A 20,247-nucleotide genomic window follows, 5' to 3' on the forward strand; every position below is an offset into this window, starting at 1 on the left:
TGTTTGATGCAGGAGCCACAGGGAGGAGAGTACGTTGGCACCGAGATCTCTGCTGAGCTGCCAGAGGCCCCTCAGCTGATGCGCCATAAAGAGGGAAAGAGGAGCACACCCGACCCGGGACAGAGGCACCGGGCCAAGTCCCGGCCCCCGGGGAGGTCGCCTAACAAGGGCTCGTTTTGTTCAGCTGAGTTGTTCAGCTGATACGCTAACCCCAGGAATGTTCCATGCACTAGGGAAACTTCATTTTGGGGGGATTTATTGTCAGACAATCACAAAGTGCCAGGGGAAAGACTGCTGGCAAAGAAGTCATGCTAATAGGGAGTAGCTTTACTTGAAGAAGTAGCCAAGTTCACTTTCATAGTCTGATGCATGTCCCACATCTCAGAACTGGAGAAATGCTGGCAGCAGTCCTTAGCTCTCAGGAGCTAACATTGTGAAATATTCTAGTTTCATGGCATCCAATAGCCAAAAATTTAAGAGGCTAGAAGATTGACAAACAGTGGGGCCTCATTTGCCATATAGAGGCACTCATTCATTTGGCATTTGTTGAAAGCCAAGTCCTACCTATTAATTTGCTAAGAACAGGACTGGCAGGTAGAGTAGGAGCAGCAGATAGGGCTATCTGGTTGTTCCTTCATCTGTATCGTACCCTCCCATCTCCTGCCATCCACTAGCCAGGGTGATGACTTTTTAAATGTCAGAGCATGGCACAGCCCTGTTCAATCCTCTCCATTGACTGCTTTCAATCAAGAAAACAGATCTAAACTCCTATAGCTGTATGTAATCTGGCTCATGCCCTTCTATCCAGCGTTATTTCCAACCTCTCTTCACTTACTGTATTCCAACCACACTGGCCTTTTTTCTGTTCCTCCCAACTCAAAGATTTACGACTGCTACTCTCTGTCTGGAATCATCTCCCATTCACATGGCTTGCTCCCTCACTTTGTTCAAATGTCACCACCTCCCCCAGTATCCCTGACGACCTATCTAAAAAGCCCTCTTCCTCCCTTAGAAATTTCATGTATATCTAGTTTCCAAATCAGTTATCTATCCTTCAGGGCAAGATCATTTATCTGTTTTATAAATTGTTGTCTCCCCAATGCCTAGAACAGTACCTGGCATACCTCCTGCCAGACTAGTGAAATGAATTAATATTTAGGGTTTTTGAAAATTCAAAGCTTAAGAAAATTCTGAATTATCATGGTGCAATGGAAATGTATAGGTAAGGGAGGAGCCCTAGAGTGAGGACACTTTCTTGTCCTGCTCTTTGAAGCATAGTACAAAGCACACAAGATGATAAAAAAATTATATTGAAGGTATTATTGCTACTTTCCAAGGAGTTTGCAATTTAGTTCAATACCTCAGACATATACTTTCTTAGCTTTTCCACTACATTGGCCCTATGATAATATGGTCCATAACCCACCAAGTCACCACTCCCTGCTTACAAACCCTTCACCACCTTACAAACAACTCACCACTGAAGCCCAAACTTCCTGCTATGGCTTACACAGAAAATCTTGATCTCACCTTGCCATCTTCACTTCTTGCCCCTTCCCACTTGTAGTTCCACACTCCAGATGAAGTCAAATGCTAGTTATTTCCCAAACATACTACATTCTCTCTTTTTCTGGGCTTTTGTCCATTCTGTTTCTTCTACCTATAAACCTCTTCTTATCCTCCCCTGTATCTGTTAGCCTTTGCTGCATAACAAATCACCCCAACTCTCCCATCCCTTGGCAGGCTTCTTCATATGGTAATCTCAGGGCCCAGAAGAAGAGAAGGCAAGCCCCAGTGTACAAGTACTTGTCAATTCTCTGCCTGTGTCATGTTTGCTAATGACCCATTCACCCAAGAAGGGTATGGCCAGGTCCAGGTTCAAGTGGTGAAGAAATAAGCACTATTTCTTGATGGGAGCAGCCATATAATCGTAATGAACAGGGACAAGCATACAAAAAGAGGACAAGTTATGGTGGTTCTTTACAATTTATGGTACTTTCCCTACCCCTTTCCTTTATCGGCTCCTGAGGTTGCGGCTCGCTGGGTGAGGAGTCCGCAGAGGGGCCGCAGGCAAGTAACGATGAGGGGAAGAACCCACACGGAGACGAGGCTGATGGCACAGGTCTGATTTAATGAGGAAGTGCTTGACAATATAAGCCTGAGGGAACGGGGGTGGGGCTAGCATGGGGTGAGAGCGGATTGGTGAGCACGGGCAGAATACCCTTATATGGCCAGGAGATGCAGCGCTGCAGACTAGTGGGTGGAGACGGGGCAGAGGTGGGCCGGCGAGGGGGCGTAGCCGGGGGCAATGTGAGGGCGTAGTCACCCATTCCCACCACCCCTCCCAGGCAGCTGTGGCGCCTTACAGCTGCCCCGGGGTGGCCACAGAGGTAAACCATACCTCGGCCTGCTTCCTCTCCTCATCTCCCCCTTCTTTCTTATTTAAGGACAACGCTGTGGTGGCGATAAGCCGGTTTTGATTACGCAGGTGGGAGAGGGCCGAGAGCGTGTGCTTAATAGCAATAGCTATGAGGAGAGTGCCTAATAGTACCATGCCGTAGAACAGCACGTTAGCAAGTTGGAATAGACTCGCAAACGTTTGGGCTAGCTGGGTAAGGAGGTTGGCAGAGACTATAGGGACGGCAATGTTTTGCAGGGTGGTTATATGGGTTTGGAGGGAGTGGGTGGTAGCTCGGGAACGGGGGTTTCGGAACATGTAGGGGTAGGTTACCGGGCAGTTGCGGATGGTGAAAAGGAGCGCATCAGGGGGAGGCTCAACAGAGACGTTAAGTGGGGCTTGCCGGGGTAGAATGCGAGGATCGCACGGGAGGCTGAGGTTGCAGGAGGAGTGAAGGGTGTGGGGGAAGAGAGGTCTGGATGGTGTGAGAAAGAGGAATCTGGGGGGCCGTTGGACAGCGGCCCAGAGCTCCATGCCTTGACCTGTGGTGGCAAGCGAGAGCATGATTATAAGCAGGGGTATTACGCCTTGGGGTTTTTCAGCGATGCGTTGCTGCGCCTTGGCTTGGTGGTAGAGTTTGATGATCGTGTCTAGACCATCCTTCTCCTCCATTGATGCTTGTTTCAGTCGGTGACACAGGGCTCTCATGCGGCGGCGTTCTTTCCTCGTGGTTGGCTGCTGTGGAGGTGGCTGGTTTGACGTTTCGGCCCGGGATCCAGATTGGCTGGGAGGCATCTTCTGGAAAGACACAAGCAAAACCTCTCCCTTGGGTGAGGAGGGGGCTGGGCCCTCTCCAGACATTTGTTTCTGGATCCTTCCAGTGGACCATCGGCATGGGTGTGGGCAAATAGGATGGTCCCCGGTGTTTGTGGATGGCCGAGAGGCCCTTGCCGTCAAATGTGAGGAGGTTAAGGTGGATGAGACATGCTGTGATGATCTCATCTGGAGTGTGGTGGGGATGGGTTTCCCTCTCCTTTTGTATTAGAGTTTTCAGGCGATGGTGTGTGTTTTCAATGATGGCTTGTCCTTGAGGGTTGTATGGGATGCTAAAGTGGTGTGTGATGTTGTAAGTCTGAAGAAATAAGTAAAAGCTATTGCTGTGGTAGGCGGGCCCGTTGTCAGTTTTTAGGTCCCAGGGGACGCCCATGAACAGGATGGCCTGTCTCAGGGCCTTGATGGAGTATTTGGCAGACTCCCCTGGGAGGGCGGCCGCATAGGTGAGATGGGAGTATGTGTCTATAATGACGTGGACATACGTAAGCCTCCTGAAAGAGGGGACATGCGTAACGTCCATTTGCCATCTGGAGTTGGGCTTTAGGCCTCTGGTGGGGCTGCAGTGGCCCAAGTGGAAGGAAAGGCGCGCATGTTTTGCATGCACGCACCAGGTGCTTGCAAGTTTCTATAGGCAAGTCTGGCAACAGGTGCTTTAGTGAGGCTGCCGAGAAATGGAACCTGGCGTGCAGGGATTTTGCTTGATTTATGTGGTCTCCCGCCGCGGTAAGGGCATGGACGGAGACGGCGCGGTCCGCCAGCTTGTTGCCTGCAGCCAGGGGTCCCGATAGGGATGTGTGGCTTCTGATGTGCGCAATGTACCATGGCTTATATCTGCCCTCCAGCAGCTGCTTCAGAGCAGAGAGCGCTGCATCGAGGGGTGTGTTCTCCGGAAAGAAGGTGGCATGGGCGATAGTTTTGCAGACCTGCATTGTGTATAGGCTGTCCGTGAAAATATTTACGGGTTGATCTGCGAAGGCATGGAGGCAGGCGATGACTGCTGAAAGCTCGCTTGCCTGTACGGAGTCTGGGTTAGTGAAGACCTGTTTTATTGGGAGTTTCTTGTGCCTGGCGTATGCAACAAACGCGAACTTATCTTTGGAGGCGTCCAGGAATGCCGTAGTACAGTGTGGCAGCGGAGTGGAGCTGGGAAAGGGGTGGTGCTGCCGAGCCAAGGGTATGTGGATTAGACCTTGGAGGAGCTTATGAGCGGGGTAATGATTATCAAAGGCCCCAGAATATCGCTCCAGAAGTGTCTGCATGGACACGTTCTCCTGTATGAGGTAAATGGTGTCCTTTGCTGTGAGAGGCCAGATGATGGAAGCTGGCTGGGTATTGTAAGTGTGAAGGCAGAGTGTAAGGAGGTCGTGTGCCAAGTTGATATAGGCTTGGATGGCCGGCTATATTTTTGGAAGTAAACTGCCACAGCGCCTGCTCCGCCCCCGGGGTCCCCAAAGTGGAAAGAGGCAGACCTAGGCGGGGCAAGCATAGTGCTCATCGCCATTAGTGGCGAGCCTTGGTAAGGCGGCGCTGTTGGAGGCTGCGAAAATGGGTTGGTTGAGGGCAGTGCGGGCGGCGGCGGCTTGGGTGGCACGGAGGCGCCTCCCTTGCACTCCGGGCATTCCTCCGTATAGGCAGGAGGGGCATCTGGGTAAGTTTTTTGTGCGGCAGTGGGCTGCGCGCCATTTTGGGTTTCAGGCAGAAATGGAGGCCGCCGGTCGCCATTTTTTGCGTTGCTCGGAGAAGAAGGTGGAAGTTCGCCATCTTGGTGGCTGTCCTCAGGCTCCGGCGGAGTCGCGGCATCGAGGGTGTTATTGAGCCGGGCGACAAGAGACTCGGAGTCGTCGCCTGACTCCCCTCGGCCCTCCTCGCAGGAAAAGACTGCGGGGGGCGCGCTGCCTTGAAGGCAGGAGCGGATGGTAATGAGCGTAGGGATGAGGCCAGGTGGGAAGCACTTGTGCTTGTGCTCCGTGGCGGCCGACACACGGTTGATAAACAACCGGTATGTGTTGGGATCCCAAAGGTTGGCTGTAGACAGCCAGGGGTTGAAAGGGACTAAGAGGTTCCAGTAGTGCTGTAGCTGTTGAACTGAAACCTTGCAGCTGTGGCACTCAAGGAGCGCAGCAAGCGCCCGAACCTGCGGGGCTTGGCGGCGAGTGAGTGAAGCTCCCATACCAGGCCACGGGGTTACTTACCTGGGCGGAGATTCTCAGCTTGCCCTTGCCCCACATTGGGCGCCAGTTGAGGTTGCGGCTCGCTGGGTGAGGAGTCCGCAGAGGGGCCGCAGGCAAGTAACGACGAGGGGAAGAACCCACACGGAGACTAGGCTGATGGCGCAGGTCTGATTTAATGAGGAAGTGCTTGACAATATAAGCCCGAGGGAACGGGGGTGGGGCTAGCATGGGGTGAGAGCGGATTGGTGAGCACGGGCAGAATACCCTTATATGGCCAGGAGATGCAGCGCTGCAGACTAATGGGTGGAGACGGGGCAGAGGTGGGCCGGCAAGGGGGCGTAGCCGGGGGCAATGTGAGGGCGGAGTCACCCGTACCAGGCGGAGGGCGTAGTCACCCATTCCCGCCACCCCTCCCAGGCAGCTGTGGCACCTTACAGCTGCCCCGGGCTGGCCACAGAGGTTAACCATACCTCGGCCTGCTTCCTCTCCTCAGACTCCTACTTATTTTCTCATCTCAACCTAAAAATCACCTCCTCTGGGATGGTATTCTTGATCCCCAAAACCTGAGTGAAAAATTTCTCCCAAAACACCTTGTACTCTGGAAGTAGATGCAGCTCAGTGGTTGAACACCTGCTTCCCATTCATGAAGTCCCGGGTTCAATTCCCAGTACCTCCTTAAAAAAACAAAAACACCCTGTACTCAGTATTACTGTGTTTATTATTCTCTGTTGCCAGTGGATAGATGGATGAATTTATAGGATGAATGGACCTCCAGTTGATACAGTTGAGTTGACTCTATTCTCCATTTTATGGCAATGTCATGTCAGTCTTCTGTACCTGATAGGAAAGTCACTGAAAAGGGGAGAGTGTTTTGGTTTCTGTTTTATCTTCCCTGCCTATTAAAGTACCTGATACAAAGTAGGCACTTAAAAATGACAAATGACTGTAAAATGAGCAAGCATGTAACTATAATAAAAGTAAAAAGGGGTAACTGTCACTAACAAAAGAAAGGCACAGAGAGAACATTCTTCAGACTCCTGCTCTGCAAGATATACTTAGCAAGATCTGAGACAGCACAAAACTAAGTGAATTAAAACTGAAATGCCCAGTTGAGTAGAGGAAGTAAGAGAAAATTAGCCACAAAAGAAATACTCTTCTTTTTATTAGATTCTTTAAAGTGTACCTCTCCTTTGTATAATTTTTCTTGGTTATTAACTTTCATTAGAAAGCAGACCAATTTTGTCCTTGAAAAATACATCTTCTATTTCCTCTTCAATTTTTTCCCACACTCAGGCCTGCACCTGTATGTTTTACTACTTGCAATAAAGACCAGCATCTCAGAAAAAGCACTGTAAAGGTCAGAGGTAACCAACCAGGGCCTATCTTACTTAATATATATATATAATGTGGTTGTTATTTACAAAAATAATATAACACAGGGTTTACACATCTCTATTAATTATTTAAAGTTACCTAGGTGAGGATTATGCTTCAGTATAACCATTTTAGATTTTGGATTGAAATAGGAATTTTAGGCTTAAAAATAGATTTAAGAGCCCATACAGCAACACAGACTTAATAATAAATCCTGATGGAAATGTGTTGCTCTTATACTGGGTGCTATACATCCCCTAAAGAAAAAAGTAAAATATGGCATTAAAATAATTTTCTACTCATTACATTAGCACATTACCAAATTACTAATTGCATGATAATCTCTATATTTTTAGCATCTGCTCATCTCTACTTCATTAATACAGTATCCAGTCAGCAACAACAAAAAATGAGTGCATGCTGTACAGCAAGAGGAGAGAAGCAGCATTTACAGGTTGATTATCTTATATGGCAACCAAAAGCAAAACAGGTAAGAAAAACATATCTTACAAGATATATACAAAACTAATTTACAGTGACATTTAATATATACTTTTATCAGAAGGAATACACTTAGATCACAATTACATGGAAAAACACAAACTATATGAAATTCTAGGTTTTTCCCCTAGAATATTCACAATGCTTATCAAAAGTGAATTAGTACAATAAAGATGACCACCAAGTGATTGGATAAACAGAATGTCATTTAGTATTTTATAAACACAGATTCTGATAGAAGCTACCACTAATTATCCAGAAATCTGAGTTAACAGACATTCTATATTGCATACTTGATATTAATACAGCCATTAACTGTATACACAGACTATGAGTCCAAGGCAGGAGCCTAGAGGACAGTCAGAGAAATACAATGAACACCATCCCACCAGAGTGAGTACAGAGCTCCTGCTGTTTTTCAGCCCATTCCCCCCTCTGCCCCACTACAGTACAAAAAGCCCAAGCCTGGCACTGAAAAGCCTTTCAGATGCTGGTATGATTCTTGATCATTTAACTGGACAGGACCCTCTCCATGGCCTTTCAGGTTCTGACTGTACAATCTCCCTCCCACAAAAGGAATCAAGCACTGTCCCTGAAGCCACAAATGAGGTAACACAAAAAGAATTAGAAGAAGGAGGTATCTGAAGAAAAGGCACCTGCAAGTCTAAAGTCCTCTTTGGTGAGAACACTATACATCCGCTGGGGCAGGGCTTTGGAGTATGGGGCGGGGCGGGGCACAGTGGTCCGCAAAATGAGTTCCCGGCCAGCAGGCAGGGGAAAGTCGGATGCCGAATTCTGCCTTCTTTCTTCTGGGGAGCCCATTCTCTTCAGTTCCTCCTCTGGTGGAGCCATGGCTGCAGCCTTGAATAGAAACAAATGCAAAATTCAAAAGGGATTCAAATGCTAAACTCAAATATTTTTGAAGGACAGATGAATAAACATGATAATATACATCAAAATGTTCTGTATTACTCACTAATGCTGTCAGCTATGTTATGATTACCCAAGAAACACAACATAGGAAATGCAAGAAGCTTAAAACACTGCACGAGCAGCCAGAGATAATAAATTGGTGACAGAAACAGAAGGGGTAATGACTGTCAGGGAATATGCTTTGAAAAGCAAGGGCCATATTCAGTATCTGATGAAAGGCAATAAAGGAACTGTTCTGGTTTCTATACATTTCTTTTAGCAATGACCCAAGTCTGATGTCCTCAGTCCAGCAAGGAGCTACTGCTCTCCAGAGTCTGGAAAGATGATTTTTTTTCCCAATCTCTATTTTTTCAGTCAATTCTTTTTAAAGTGCATTTGGCAAATTAAAACTTGGGAAATTGGTTTTGTTTGCTGAGCTGCTAATATGATCCAGAAATGACAGACATCCATGTAGCAATAGCCACAGAAGAGAAGTTCTAAATAGTAAAGGCATCTTCTACTTTCATTAAAATTTCATAAAATGCAGATTCAATTAGGCTCTTCATTTTTACTGTGATCATTATACTTCTTTAAACCAATACCACAAGTTTAGGGAGGAAATGGAAACATGAAATCATGTTATGCTAAACATCAGCTAGAAAGGTATGCCAAATCCAGACTGTTAAAAAGGTGGTTAATCTTAATGACCTTATGAAGTTAGAGGGATGGGAAGGAACAAGGAACTATGAGGGACAAAAGCTATTTTGTTACCTCATCAGAAGATTCAGTCAGCTTGAGAAAGGGTGAGAAAAGAAACAGTGATGAAAAGAAAACAAGCAAGATGGCTTAAAAAGGGCTTGACAAGAAATTTCAAGGCTGTTTCCAACACAGCATGCACTACATTAAGGAATATGATCCTACCAAAAGAATATCAAGACAGACAAAGTCACACCACATACTAGCTGTCAAGCAGACTGGACATCCCCCCCTATTCATACATCTGATGATCCAACAGCTGAGGTAGCAAGTGTCATTTTATGGGAAAATGATATAACAAAAATTACTCTTTTATTGAAGAATAAAATTTTAAAAAAGTGCTCGTGACTTGAAAAATAGATAATCCAATGACTTTAAGAATAGGTGTCTAAAATTTACTCAATTTAGCAACACTGAAGCAAAATTCAATCATTAATTTGCTGAATCCCATTTAAATAAGTCTGTCTCACAAAAGCATGTACATCACATGATCGAGTTTATTAAAAATTTATTTTTAAGGAAGTTTTAAATATATAAAAAATTCAGTGAAATTTCATCACAACTTTAAAATTTTAAATCTTGATTAGTAAAAGTGATATAAATTATGAGCAGTTGTACATTAAGAGCTGAGTTTAAAAATGTACCAAACTGATGTTTGTTCTACAGATTATATAGTGTACCAATTCCCTAACAACATTCACTACAAGATTTGAAAGCTTGAAATCTCTTAAAATTGTATGTGTGATAAATGTACAATCTAAGTATCTATTATCAGGGAATTAGTCCTCTGTATAATGAAATACAATGGGGTCATTAAAAAAGATGATGCAGGAGAGCGATGTAGCTCAAATGGTTGAGTGCCTGCTTCCCATGTAGGAGGTTCCCAGTTCGATCCCGGGTACCTCCTAAAAGAAACAAAAGCAAAAAAAGATGACGTACTCAAAAAAAAAAAAAATTAACAATCAGTGGAAAACAAGGATAATAAAGTAAATTATATAATATCCTTCTATAAAATATACATATATCTATTTCTACTAAATGTTAAATGTTGAAAATGATCATCAGTAGGGAGTAAGATTATGCATTTAATTTTTTCTCCATAATTTTCTGTATTGGACTTTTTTTTTTTTTTTTAAGATTTATTTCTCTCCCCTTCCCCCCCTCCAGTTTTCTGCTCTCTGTGTCCATTCGCTGTGTGCTCTTCTGTGACCACTTCTATCCTTATCACAGCAGCACCGGGAATCTGTGTCTGTTTTTGTTGCGTCATCTTGCTGTGTCAGTTCTCCGTGTGGGCGGCACCATTCCTGGGCAGGCTGCACTTTCTTTCGCACTGGGTGGCTCTCCTTATGGGGCGCATTCCTTGTGCGTGCGGCTCCCCTACGCAAGGAACACCCCTGCGTGGCAGGGCACTCCTTGTGCGCATCAGGACTGTGTATGGGCCAGCTCCACACAGGTCAAGGAGGCCCGGGGTTTGAACCTTGGACCTCCCATGTGGTAGAAAAAATGCCCTATCCATTGGGCCAAGTCCGCTTCCCTGTATTGGACTTTTATTTGGACAATAATTCTCTACGGATGGTCTAGGGGGAGGATAATTTCCATTTTGTGGAAAATTTTGCTTAACTGCCCCAAAAAGTAGTGTTTTCAGCATTAAAAATATAAATACTTTAGATTTTAAACCTTCCTAACACATAATTTTTAAAAAAAGATCAAAGAGGCAAGAGCTTTTGCAATGAGAAAAATTCATAGTGCTGGTATCAAAGAAATGTGCTTTAATAGTCTGGCTAGACTGCAAACGAAGATACTATAGGATGGGAAATTAACCAGATTTTGGATCTATTCTGTTTAGAACTCATACTTTATAAGGAAATAAACTTTTTAACTTGAAAATCTTAAACTTTAGGGGAATTTTCCTGTATTTTTTGCTTTTGCTAAAGTCAGATCAGTATTTGGCCATGACTGTGAATCCATTACTAGATGTACTGCAGGCCATCTCAATGGAGATTACAAAATTGTTATTCCATGTGCAAACCCATGAAATTCTTTCTTATTTGATAATGAGAATTATATCCTCAACACTGGGTCCTTCTAGTGTCATCACTGTGACACAGAAATACAGTAAGTAAAGGATGCCCTTTATAACACTCTTTATTAGAGTCTCTAATATTAATAAGTTCTGAAATGAGATTCATCTTTGGGATAACAGGGCCTCTTAACCAGTAAATAAGATCATCGTTGACCAAGAGAATATTGGCCCAAGTGTAACTAGTATCACCTTCATAAAATTTAATTTTAATATTTTTTAAATATCAGAAGATAGTATATATTTGTTAAACTTTCACTTACATTAGTAGAGGCAAAAATGATAATTTTCCAAATTGAGCTTTTTTCCTATGCTGAAGGTTCATATATACAGTTTCTATAGTCCTAAAAATCTAAAATGTTTCTCTTTCTTTTTAGGACTTCTCTAAATTTAGATCTATTCCCTCATCACGATAGTTTGAGTTAAAACTTGAACCAAGTTGTAAATCCATTTACAACTGGATTTAGATTGGGATTTAAAGATGGTTAAAGTATACTGTATTCTATTTTCAACACTGGTCATGGCTAACTGAACACTTACCAGTTTCTGTAACAATGGATTCAGATTCTTCTAATTTCTGAAAACTAGGTCCTAAATACATATTATTCATCTTACTTGAACCACTGTAGGAAAGCAAGTGGATTTCAAAGACTTAGAAGTCACAGTAAGAGGCAATGTTTCCTTAATGTTCAAATCTAAACTCCCAGATTTACAATCAGCTGTGTGTGTCAAAATTGCACCTTACTAAGTAGAGGTCACAGAGATCATGATATAGTAAGTAAGGAGTCTCACATACCCTCTGAGCACTCACAAACAACTTGTGAATAATCCTGCCAGCATGTCCTCTTCCTGCACCAATGACTAACACTTCAGGCTGCTCCAAGAGGCAACTCACAAATCTAGAAGAGAGGAGTAGTGAAAGGATGGAAAGGAAAGCAAGATGCTCAGTTCATATGGTGTCAATCCTCCCAGATTAATTTTGTTGGCAAATCCTTAAATTGGTATCCTCCAATGCCAGAGTGGATTTTTTATAATAGGATAGACTGATATTTGGAATTAATCAATTGACCATCTTACTGCCTCTTCAAATGTTTTCATAATTTTTTTTTTGCCTTTTATCTTTTTTTAATTGTTTTCATAAAATTTTTAAAAGCCTCTGTCAAAGTATAGGAAAAAATATTCAATCTGTTTCAGACTACAAGCTTAGAAAAGGCTACACTAAAAGTCTTTTCTTTTTTTCTTTTAGATAATAGAAACTTAGTTTTATTTAGTAGGCAAAGGACTGATGCATGTTTCTAGCTCTTCTCCTTTTTGAGTTGTGCTTAAAATAAGCCAGGCAAAATCTCAATTGTAGGCTGTGCCATTACGTGCTGGAAACACTGCACGGACAGCACAGCTACCTGCCAGTGGAGCTAAGAGTCACAGGTACAGAGCCCGTGTGCCTGCACCACCTGTTCACCAATTCATATTGCTATTTTAGAAATGATTCCCTTGATTAGAGCTTAGTGTTCTCATAAAACTGAAGGAATTTTCAGGAGCAAAATAGGCTGGCAAAAATTTTGTTCAACAAAAGACAAAAAATTCAAACAAGAAACTGTTCAAAGCTATAGTAAATGTCTTGTCATATAATACTAATTATTTAGCATCAATAATGCCATTTCTTGTGGAACTTCTGAGGCTGATGACAAGTTTTAAAAATATGACTAATTCAAGCTACTAATCAAGGTAACTGGAAACATTTTCTCTATCACATACTAAAACAGCATTGTCCTTTAAAGGACCAAGGGCAAAAATGGACGGGGACTCAGACTGAGAGAGGCTCAACTGGTAATAGTGCCGAGCTGCTCAAACCTGCCCCAATCATGTGCTCCATTGGGAGAGGCCATCTGTTTCGTCTTTCGAAACATATTTGCCAGGTACATCAGATGTACACCTTAGAAATCACAAATCTTGTTTTAAATAAACTACTAGGAATAGTGAGCAGAAATATAGCTCAAAACATTCCATGCAGTAGTCAAGGAACAGAGGTGAACGCAAAACTTGAGGACACCCAGTTTAAAGTTCCTCCATAGGAAACTGCATGCAGAACATCAAACAAAGAAATCCCTAGAAGAAAGGACACTGGTGGACTGTTTCTGAAAGGAGGAATGGAAACACCTTGCAAACATTCGGAAATATAGCATTGGTCAAATCCTATGGTAAAATATTTCTCTATCTATAGTCAATGCTTATTTCAAATAATATGAGTGCCACAAAATCTCAATATTCTATTAAAATTTCTCTAAAGAGAGTGGTAGCTTCTGCTCCTACTGACAAAAGTGAGTTAGCAAAGGGGCAATTACCTTTCCAGATCTTCTTTTTCCTCCTCTAACTCACATTTCTCAGTTCCAAACTTGGCTTTTAGTGAACGGGCTCTAGCAATTGTAGCTTCCACATTAGTAATTTGATGGATGATTTCCTAACAGTGGGAAAAGGAGAGACATACATTGGAAGACAGAAAAAAGCAACACCTTTTAAAAATGTATCTTTAAAATAATTATTACCAAGTGGGGAAAACACTTATCATGATTCTGATAATACGTCTAACTTACTTCCAATTTTTTGTCTTCTGGATTGGGGAAGTGCAAAACCTTACTGGAATGGGATATCATTTGCTTTATAATCTTCTTCACTGAAGAAATGTTTTCCAGACTTTCTATTTTTAAAAAGATCAAAGTGATCATTAAGTAAGTTAGGTAAAATATACTTTCATTTTGAAAATGAACTAGTGACCAATCAAATAAGACATTTACCTTCTTCTTTTACCTTGAGTACAGCTGCATGAATTACACAAGGTAACAGGTGCCGAGCAAGATCTGCAGGTTTCTGGATTGCCAGGTAATGTAGCACCTTAAGGAGACATAAAATTACATAAATGATCAATGTAGCTGTCAAAGAAATGAAGCAGCCATTTATGTAAGTACAAAATCCTATGGACCACTGAACTACATCCATAACAAGAGAGTAGAAGAGAGTTCTCCTTTCAACTGAGCACCTACTACTACTCATCCAAGTAAGTAGTTAACTATACCAAAGATAAGAATAGTACTACTGAAAGCAATTAATAATTTTGCTTTTTGACAAGGCTGCCAAGTCCATGCAACTGGGAAAGAATAGTCACTTCAACAAATGGTGCTGGGAGAACTGGATAGCCTTATCTAAAGAGAAAGAAAAGAGGACCCTATCTCACATCTTATACAAAAATTAACTCAAAATGGACCAAGGACCTAAATATAAATCTAGAACCAAAAAAATCCTATGAGAAAATGTTGGTAAACATCTTCAAGATCTTGGGGTAGGTGGTGGTTTCTTAAACCTTACACCTAAAGCACAAGCAATGAAAAGAAGAAAAAACAGATAAACGGAGCCTCCTCAAAATTAAATACTATTTTGCTTCAAATGAATTTGTGAAGAGGGTAAAAAGGCAGCCAACTCAATGGGAGAAAGTTTCAGAAACTACATATCTGATGTTTGATTTTCATGTTACATAAAGAGATCACATATCTCAACAATAAAAAGATAAGCAACCCAATTGAAAAATGGGAAAAAGTCTTGAATAGACATTTTCCAAAAAGGAAATACAAATAGCCAAAGAGCACATGAAAAGATGCTCAATATCACTAGGAAAATTAGGAAACATTACAGAAATGCAGATCAAAACTATAATGAGATACAATTTCACACCTTACACAATGGCCATTATTTAAAAACAAACAAACAAACAAACAAACAAAAAACCCAGAAAATTGCAAGTACTAGAGAGGATGTGGAGAAATGGGAATACTCATTCACCACTGGTCAGAATGTGGAATGGTGCAGCCCCTGTGGAAGACAGTTTGATGGTTCCCTAGGAAGCTAAATATAGAACTGCAATATGATCCAGCAATCATGCTACTAGGAATATATTCAGAAGAACTCAAAGCAAGGGTGTGAACAGATATTTGCACACTGATGTTCAGAGCAGCCAGAGAAGCATTATTCACAACTGGTAAAAGATTATTCACACTGGTAAGTGCTCATCAACTGATCAATGTAGTATATACACACAAACACAATGGAATACTATTCAGCTGTTAGTAGAAATGAAATTGGGATGCATATGACAACATGGATGAACCTTGAGGATACTATATTGAGTGGAATCAGCCAGACACAAAAGGACAAATATTGGTCTCACTGATATGAACTAAATACAATGAGTATAACTTACGGAGATAAACTGTAGAATATAGGTTAGTAGGAGACAGAAGGTGGGTTGAGAAGAGGGGACTGATGGTGGATGTATTTAGAATGTTTAATAAGGATGATTGTAAATATGTGGAAATGGATAGAGTTGATAGTAACACATTATAATGAAGATAACTAGCCTCACTGATTTATAAATGTGACTGTGGTTGAAAGGGGTAGTCTAGGGAGGTTAATGTTAATTGAAAGAGGATAATCTAGGGACTGTTTACTATAGTGATTTCAGTGGTACATCTGGATTGTGATTAATACAATAATGTTCTTCTATTAAAAGATATTAAGAATATGGTGAAACATGGGAAAAATATAACTAATGTATCTTACAGACTATATTTGACTGTAATATTGTAATATTTTAGTAGCAAAGGCAAAGAAGGTACTATATTGATGCTAATGGTTTAAAAAGAGAATATGGGATTTAGTTTTATGAGTGAAAATAATCTCTTTTTTTCTCATTAACAAGACGACTTTGGTCATGTCATTTGACCAACCTGTGTTCATTTGTTTATTTGCCTGTCTTTCAGAACACTGGAGAAACAGTGTTTGTTTTTGGGATTGGATAGGATAAATATAATATGCCTGGATCGGATTTTTTTAAGGTGACAATTCCATGGCTTCTTAAGGTGCCTTTTGTCTGTTATTTCATTTTCTGAAGTTGAAATAAAGTTTATTAAAAAAATTTAAATAATAAATCTATTGTCCATTGGGCCCCTTATAACTTTTTATTTTCAATATGCTTTTACCTTTCTCTTCTGTTTCTGTCCTGAGTTAAATCAGCTCTAATTTTATTTTTCTGTGTTTTGTCCAGTTTTGTCTAGTTTTAGCATTTCTAATTAAAGATGATTTCCATCTCTCTCATTCTTATTTCAGGATATCTGAATCAGTTTGAAATCTTGTATTACAATTTTCTTCGACTTCATGGTCAGTATTCTGGGCAATATTTTCACATTTTCCTTTTTTTAAAGTAATTTTGTATGAATATAGTCTGCACTTTTCTATTCATAGCTATTTCACAATTTGAAAATGCTATCTTCTGTGCAGTTTAATATATGGAGGGGGAAGGAAGGGATGGGATTGATACCTCTTGTTCCTCCTTCATTTCTACAGGATCCTTAAAAATTTCCCCCTCTTATCTCCTTTCCCATCACTACAATGCTTCTAAGAAGTATCACTTCTTCTCTATATATCTGATTCTTTGAAAGGCAATCTCTCTCTGATATTCCATTTATTTTCTAGTCCCTTCCCTGAAGCCAGTGCTGTGAATTACCAAGCCTAACCTGTGTGTTTTGGCACTTAGTGTTGAGATCTTTCTTTCAGGGGTAATTCTGAACTTTGTCCCAGTACTCTGTATCCCTCTACTCTTTTTCATAAGCCTCCTGATCCACATTCTCTACATCCACAGGCTTAGAGCATTGGGTACTCCAATAGAATATGGTTTATTTCTCTATCTCCTAGTAATATTAAAGGCATGGGTCTGGGTCATTTGTGGATTCATATGCTCTACTTGTTGATATGAATTTAGGGGTGGAAAGATGGCAGAATCATCTCAGGCAATTTAATATCAGGCACCTGCCACTATTTTCCAGACTTAGAAATGTTTTTTTAAATATTCGCAAAGTATTCCACTGAATGGATGTACATATTTATTGAATAAAGGCCCCACTTGGGAAACTTTGGGTGTTGCTACTCTTTCATTATAGAATTTTTTAAAAAATTTATTTTTATTTATTTCTCCCCACCTCCTCATTATTTACACTTGCTGTATCTATTGTCTTCCTTGTTTCTTTAGGAGGAACCGGGAACTGAAGCTGGAACCTCCAATGCAGGAGGGAGGCACCTAATCGCTTGAGCCACCTCCGTTCCCTGCTTTTGTTGTGTCTCTCATAATGTTTTTTTCTTCTTTTGTCTCCTGTTGCATCAGCGTGCTATACCTGCTTCTCTTCTTCAGGAGGCTCTAGGAAACTCTGCTCCCTGCTTTGTGGTGTCTCTCATTATGTTCTTCCTCTTGTGTCTCTTGATGCGTCATCATGTTACATCAGCTTGCTGCATCTGCCTGTCACACCAGCTCACGGTCTTCTTTAGGAGGCACTGGGAACTGAACCACGGACCTCCTGTGTGGTAGGCAGTAGCTCAATCACTTGAACCACATCTGCTTCCCTCACTACAGAACTTTAAAGAACATTTTTTTATATAGGTCTTAGTGTATTTCTCACTATTTCCTTAATATATTTTTGGTAGTAAAATTGTTAGGTCAAAAGGCATCCCTATTTTTAAGGCTCTTGACAAATAATGTGAAACAGTCCAATAGAAAGCATTCTATACACAATATTCATGGCCTTATTCTTTGATCTATTTCCAACCAGTCCTAAAATTTCATGTCTATGATATGAGAATAATAATTAGAATTCTAGTATTAGAGACCCAATTACCTTTTCTGCTTCCCGTGTATCATCAAAGAGTCTCCTCTGCCTTCTAGCAGGAATTGGCTTAGCTGTTTCCCAGGCTTCTACCCACATATTGCTTGGAATCTTCATTCGGGCACTCAGGTCTCCTTTCAGAACTACATTGCCCTTTTCATCAGTCACCTCCTCTTCAATATAATCCCGGGGTGAATACCACCTCACAAAATCTTCCAGAAAGCAACCTGGATTAGCTGCCTAAAATAGGGCAAAAAAAAAAAAAGAATTCAGTCAAATAAAAATCAGTGGTTACTAATAAACCTGTGTTAGCAAAATCGTACTTTCACATCTTTACAATCTAATATGTGAAATGAGTATAAACTCTCCTTTAAAACAGGTCAGCTGTTAAAGTACCAAAAGCATTTTATTTTTGCTGACTCAGATTCTTAGAAAAAGAAAACATTTTCATTTGATGAATTTGGAAATAAAAATGTGATGTAAAGTGAAAATAATTTTCTTCATCCAATTGTAAGTTACATAATTTAATACTATAGCATAATAACTAGTCAATACTCATAAAAATATCAAAACTCTCATCAAGTAAAATTAAATAATACGAAACATGATCAGAATAACAACACAATGGTGGAAAATTTCTGCTCTTTTTCTCAATAAATCAATACTGGTACTGTAGTAAATACTGGTTAACCTTCAAAATTTTCTTTTCAGCCTTCAAATCTTTGTGCTTTATATACTGAATTACCATCACATAAATTGTTTTAGTGCTGTTAGGAATTGGAATTCAAACTATTGTTTCTCAATCTTCTGGAAACCAAACTATAATAATTAGGTAAAAGTGGCAGTGGATAACTCTATGGAATTAACAATGATGCATGCCAAAAACTTTCAAGTAATTCTAATTTCAAGCAAAAAACAAACAGGCTTCACAGTGTTAGTTGTAAAGCATGGAGGTGTTTTTCTAAGTGCCCAGCAATACATTAATGTGAGTACTATGATGCATGTATACATCATCCCAACCATAGTACTAAAAGGATATGTGTACATATGTTAAACACATACTTGTCTATTATATTCTCTATTACACCATATTCTTCTTGCTTACAGGTAGTATATTTAATTGCTTGCAACAATAAATAATACAAACAATAACAAGTGCGAAAAGAAGGGTTATTTTTCTTTCCTTTTTTAAAACAAATTAACTTCAGACTAAAATGAAAATCACATAAGAATGGTCAGTCTTAAGTATGAAGAGCAAAACTGTCAATTTTTCCTCACTGAAGTCACTGCTACAAGCTCAAACATCCCCATAGGTTTAGAAAATGCCCCTAGGACACGAGGAATCAGAGGAGGATCCTTACCTGGCTCTCAGTAACTTCTAAGGGTCATGGCATGGTCTGTGGCAACAAAGTACTGCCATGAGCTACATGACACTCACTGACACAGGATTCACATAAAAATATCTGGATCTTAACCAGGCAACACCACACCCACACTAAAACATGATAGGAAATTAAAGATAGGCCTTGCATGATGGGAGCCAAATTAATAAAAAAGAAAATAATATTCTATGCCTACATTATGTATTATGTTAAAGCAGGGGTTCTTAAAAAGGGGTCTGTGAGCTTGAACTGAAATTTTAAAAAAACATTATTCTTGTGGGGATGTGTTGGAGCAGGTGTGACATATTTATTAAATAATACATAATATAATGTGGACTTAAGGGATCCGTGGTTTTCACCTGACTGGCACAGGGATAAGTGGAACAAAAAAGGTTAAGAACCCCTGTGTTAAAGGAAGCTATTTCACACCAGAATCATTCCTTCTAGTTGTCCTTAGTTTGCTAGGCTGAAATTATAATTATCAGGAGACGGTCAAGGCTCACTTCAGCTGCTTTTATATTCTTTTCTTTGTGAGGTATAGGTGCACATCCACCTAAAGCTCTAGGGATTCTACCAAGGATCCCTAATATCAAGTCATCCTGAAACAAAACCTATTTTAGAGTAACTATGTATTTCCTTATATATATAATTATCTGATTTCCATACTGGGACAGTTATGTAAGTTGACTATTTTAAATATAATCAATTTTCTAATTAAAACAGTGCTATAAAAGATTTGTAGTTGCCCAAGGTAGTACACTGTACTGCAGTACCCTGAACCACAGCTTTGCTGAAGCACAACATTAAAGCAAATTACACTGAGGGCCAAATTATATCCAACTTGGAATTTCCTCCTGTCCATGTCTCTGCAAAGACACTGAAGCAGGACAGGAGCAGATGACTAGGAAGACAGCTAGAGGTCAAGTGAAGAACCACAGCTGTCAAGGCTAGTACTTCCTGTTGTACAGACATACCCTAAGCCAGGGGTTCTTAAAATGTTCCCTTTTATTGTCACTTAAATTTGCTAGCAGGGAAGGATAAAAGTGGCATAGGCGATCATGGGCTGTTTTGTTTTTTTTCAAAGCACATGAAAAAGCAAATTCAGGCAGGCCTGCCTAGCACAGAAGCAGGACTGAGT

The 20,247-nt window shown here is 40.8% G+C and overlaps 1 protein-coding gene across 2 annotated transcripts in view; it reads right to left on the reverse strand.

Moving 5' to 3' along the window:
- Window positions 1-5,557: 5,557 nt before the first annotated feature.
- The window catches only part of RAB3GAP1 (RAB3 GTPase activating protein catalytic subunit 1), a 113,218-nt gene continuing 98,528 nt past the window's right edge, over window positions 5,558-20,247 (reverse strand). The window contains exons 19-25 of one of the 2 annotated variants that reach the window (XM_058301089.2): window positions 17,740-17,967; window positions 13,819-13,915; window positions 13,618-13,721; window positions 13,369-13,484; window positions 11,823-11,925; window positions 8,962-8,982; window positions 5,558-8,139 (exon numbers count right to left, since the gene is read on the reverse strand). In XM_058301089.2, coding sequence (XP_058157072.1) covers window positions 7,903-8,139; window positions 8,962-8,982; window positions 11,823-11,925; window positions 13,369-13,484; window positions 13,618-13,721; window positions 13,819-13,915; window positions 17,740-17,967 — 906 coding nt within the window. In that variant the 3' untranslated portion in view covers window positions 5,558-7,902. The remainder of the gene's footprint in view (window positions 8,140-8,961; window positions 8,983-11,822; window positions 11,926-13,368; window positions 13,485-13,617; window positions 13,722-13,818; window positions 13,916-17,739; window positions 17,968-20,247) is intronic. The other variant, XM_058301090.2, reaches the window with a different exon arrangement.

This window comes from Dasypus novemcinctus, chromosome 7, assembly GCF_030445035.2.
Source record: "Dasypus novemcinctus isolate mDasNov1 chromosome 7, mDasNov1.1.hap2, whole genome shotgun sequence".
Lineage (NCBI taxonomy): Eukaryota > Metazoa > Chordata > Mammalia > Cingulata > Dasypodidae > Dasypus > Dasypus novemcinctus.